Source organism: Gadus chalcogrammus, chromosome 16 (assembly GCF_026213295.1).
Source record: "Gadus chalcogrammus isolate NIFS_2021 chromosome 16, NIFS_Gcha_1.0, whole genome shotgun sequence".
In the NCBI taxonomy this organism is placed as follows: Eukaryota; Metazoa; Chordata; class Actinopteri; order Gadiformes; family Gadidae; genus Gadus; species Gadus chalcogrammus.
The window spans coordinates 23,044,286-23,048,490 of NC_079427.1; the positions used below are offsets into that span (position 1 = coordinate 23,044,286).

Sequence of the window (4,205 nt, forward strand, 5' to 3'; positions counted from 1 at the left end):
GCTATGGTTACTGGTCTTGTAAGGAAGTGCGCCAATTCTCGGAGCGCCAATTCTCTTCCGCACAGAGCAGAACTGTGACCTATTTTACCCATTTTTAATTTCTTAATTATAATTATATCATTCATTTTTACCAATTATTTTTTTTATTAGGCAAGGCAAGGCAAGGCAACTTTATTTATATAGCACTTTTCATACACAAGGCAGACTCAAAGTGCTTCACATATAAACATTGTCATACAATAAAATAAAATAATAGATAAGTAAAAGAAAAACATATGCAAAGAAATGGGTAGAATAGAAAAAGGCATTTTAGTATTAAAATAGAAAATAAAGGCAAAGTTAAAAAAGCTTTTTAGAAAGTGCAATGTATTTAAGATTTTAGCAGAAAGCTATAGCAAACATAAAAGTCTTCAGTCTTGTTTTAAAGGTGCTCAGAGTTGGGGCAAGTCTTAAATCCTCTGGGAGTTTATTCCAGCTATTTGTTGCATAGTGAAACATAGTTACTGAAAAAATATATAAATAAACGGTGTTGCAGGGGGGTGGGGCCGGACCGGGGAGGATTCTCCCGGTGGCTATTAGTGCCCCACTCCGCCCCTGGTCTACACTCTAGCTTTTCTTTAATCTAATGGGAAATCTTTATAATGTCGTTGTGCAATGCAAATTAAAGATTATTTTCATGAAAAAAATTATTTTATTTCTCAGTGTTTCACTTGTTTATTCCAAAAATGTTTAACATCTGCAAAATGTATTTATTTCCATTTTCCCAACACTTGCTCTCAATCTTTGCCTCATGACAAAAGTGTTATTTAAATAGCAGTTCCCTTGAGAAAATATGGACATATATTTAACTAATCTTATCTAATATTAAGGGTTATAGGGAATAATCCATGTGTTGAATATAATATCTGAATGAATAGAAGCAGTCCCTTCCTAAGAACGGAGAAAAATATTTCAGTCCCACCAAAGGGAAGAGACGCCAAATGTGACTTTTCTCTCGGGGATGGCTGAAAGGCATCCTTGCACATTGAACATAAACAGCAGGTAAGTAAATTCTCTGGATCTACAAGCAATATTGCAGCAACAATGTTTTTTTTAACAGATATACATTAATGAATACATTACCTAGTAAGAAAATTATATACAAAAAATAGAGAATATACAGCATGCAAGGATATGGCCTTGGTTCGATTAACTAGTAGGAGCAGAAATTTTCATAAATACATTACAATTGTTAATCGATATACTGGTTGACAAGCATTGCACCGGAAGAACCTGAACCGAGCAATATACATGGGTAATAAAAAGGAAATTATAATAAATGCACAATGAATACTTCAGCGGACAGATTAACAAAACCCTAACATTCAATTCACAGTCACATTCATGGACGAGGAGCCACTGGTGAATATTTTCAGGGTGAAAATAAAACGAGAGGTTTTCCTGAACCAGGGATAATTGAGGGCATAAATTACAGGGTTTAGGGTTGAGTTGAAGTAACCCAGCCAAACAAACACCTCGAAGACGGCCGCAGGCGTGCTGAAACCTGTGTAGGCGTCAGCGATCGAGTTCAGGAAGAACGGCATCCAGCAAAAGATGAACGCTCCGACCACAATACCCAGAGTCTTGGCCGCTTTGTGCTCTGAACGCTTGGTCTGCCCGCCTGCGCCTTTAACATTCAACGTCCCGCCGTGACCCCCCATGTCGTCAATCTTCCTCGCGTGCTCCCTGGCCACGAGGAAGATCTTTGCGTACAAGCCCACCATGATGGTGCATGGGAAGAAGAATGCAATGATGGTGTCCAGTGTCCCCCACAGCTTGTTAAACAGCAGGTTACAGCTGCCCAGGCAGTATATGGATGCCAGATAATCTTCCAGACCTCGGATGTTTGCCTTGGAGTACATCAGGCAGTAGGAGTAGAGGGCGGCCAGGGCCCAGCTGGCAGACACCATGAGCCAGGCCACGGTCATGGTGATGTTGCGGGAGTAGTGCAGGGGCTTGCACACGGCCTCGTGGCGGTCGACCGCAATGCAGATGAGGTGGAAGATGGAGACGGAGGTGAGAAACATGTCGAAGGCAGAGTGGAGAAGGCAGAAGGTGTCCCCGTAGAACCAGCATCCCTGGACGGCGCGCACTGTGCTGAACGGCATCACGGTCACCCCCAGCAGCAGGTCGGCCAGAGCCAAGGAGAGGACCAGCACGTTGGTGGGGCTGTGCAGCTGCTTGAAATGAGCTATGGACACGATGACCACAGCGTTTCCAACCACTGTGACCAGCATGCCCATCACAAACAGCGTGTACAGAGCGACCTGGGCCCCCAGATGGAACTCAGCCCTAGGGCACGAGGTATTGGAGCCCGGGTAGCATAGCTGCTGCTCCACCTGATTGATTATATCAGTCATTATTAACATACACAGACACACACACACTTATTCCAGCTCAGCACGGAATCTGGGCGCGGCAGTGTGTCTAAGCCTCACAGAGCATGATTTATATACATCTCTCAGAACACTAGGGAACCAATCAGATAAATACATACAGACGTTACCACAACAAACTTCCTTTGGGGAAATGTTTTCATGTGTACGCCGGTCAACGTTGTTTTAAAATAAAATGACCACAATGTCCCTTACAATACGTTTTTTAATTGTATTAAATGTTTTTTCGACATATAATCCATTTACAATGCACATAGTTATACTATGTTTCATTCATGACCAAAGACGGTCAGAATCAGTTGAAAAGCAGATAAACACAAACACACACGTATTCTTGCACACACATACATGCTTGTGCATGCTTAAACTTGGCTTCCCCAGACATGGCTTCAAATGATCAGTCCCTTGACCCTAATTTTGTTAATATCAGACCTGAATCCTTTGATGTTACTGCCCATGATGTCAAAGCAAAAATAATCATATATCCCCATTATCTATTGGAAGATACTTGGTAATTGCTGCAAGTTTGTCCCCAATGAAAACAAAAAACTTTGCCACAATTGAGTGTCTTACAATAAAACATTTATTATTATTATCAATGATATTTTATTGCATTTCTTTGTAGACACAAAAACCTGAAGGCCCAAAGATTCGGAACTAAGTCTCTTCTAGGCTTTCATGATTTTTACAACCCTGTGAGATTTGGAGTTTGTAACATTTAAAAACCGGACGTGATGTGGGCGACGTGAAGTCAGGATGCCACCCATACCACCCATTCAAATTTGGCAGTTTGTTGAATAAGACATTTTGAAAACAAACATTTTGAAAACTGGTCGCCGGAAAGCTGTCCGGGCGATGTCACGTCAGGAAACAACCTATATTCACAACAGCAATTTGACGGTATGTTGAATCAATATAACCTGTTTATGTGGATAATATATGTATATTTCAGTTTTGCGGTCAAATAAGATTTACGAATGTAACCAAAGTTCTAATGTAATGGATTTATCCTCCTTACGCACGTACAGGTTGAGTGTGTATACAACGTAGTCACATAGTGACCCTGGATGCACATCCTCTTGGGTAAAAATGGCCACAGGGCCACCCCTGAGCGATCAGTGTTTCAGCTCATACAAGCCTGACTCACAGACAGGGCATGGAGCTCCGCCACCCGTTTTGCTGACGCAATCGCTAGCAGGAAGCATTTTGAAGCATTTTGATTCACAATGCCTCATGGGCTCAAAAGTTGCTTGACATAGGGCTTCCAGCACCAACGGCAAGTCCTATGAGGGAACTCTCTTAATTGTGTGGGTGTCTGCCCTGAGCCGCTTTTAGGAAACTGGTGACAAGGCTGTGTGACCCCACCTTCTGGTTCCCCAACCTAACGTGCTGTGATATAATAGTAGCCACGTAGACACTCAGGATAGAGACTCCCAGCTTTCCGTCTAACCGGTCCTGTACGAACCATAATATAATGAGAACCGAGCAGTGCTCGAGCCCCTTACCTTGCGTCCTGCACCAAATGGAAAACAGTTTCCATCTATTCGCTTAGAGGGACCTGATGGATGGCGCCCGCAAGTTTAAAATTGTCTAGACCACTGCTTGGTCACAGTCTTTTAAAAGTGGTCCAGACGGTCCAGAAGTGTTCTGGTTTCAGATTCCAAATTCGACCCTCCAGCTGAGAGAGCAGCTCCCTCCAATGGCTACCTGTCGAGGAGCCTGTGCAGCCTGGGTAACCAAAGTCTCCCTGGCCAATAAGGGGCCACCAGC

At 43.0% G+C, this 4,205-nt stretch overlaps 1 protein-coding gene across 1 annotated transcript; it reads right to left on the minus strand.

Moving 5' to 3' along the window:
• Nucleotides 1–1,364: 1,364 nt before the first annotated feature.
• On the minus strand, nt 1,365–2,618 carry LOC130405665 (trace amine-associated receptor 13c-like). Its single transcript, XM_056610838.1, has one exon. It carries the CDS (start codon nt 2,406–2,408, stop codon nt 1,365–1,367), a length of 1,044 nt encoding a protein of 347 aa, XP_056466813.1. The 5' UTR covers nt 2,409–2,618.
• Between the last annotated feature and the right edge of the window lie 1,587 nt (nt 2,619–4,205).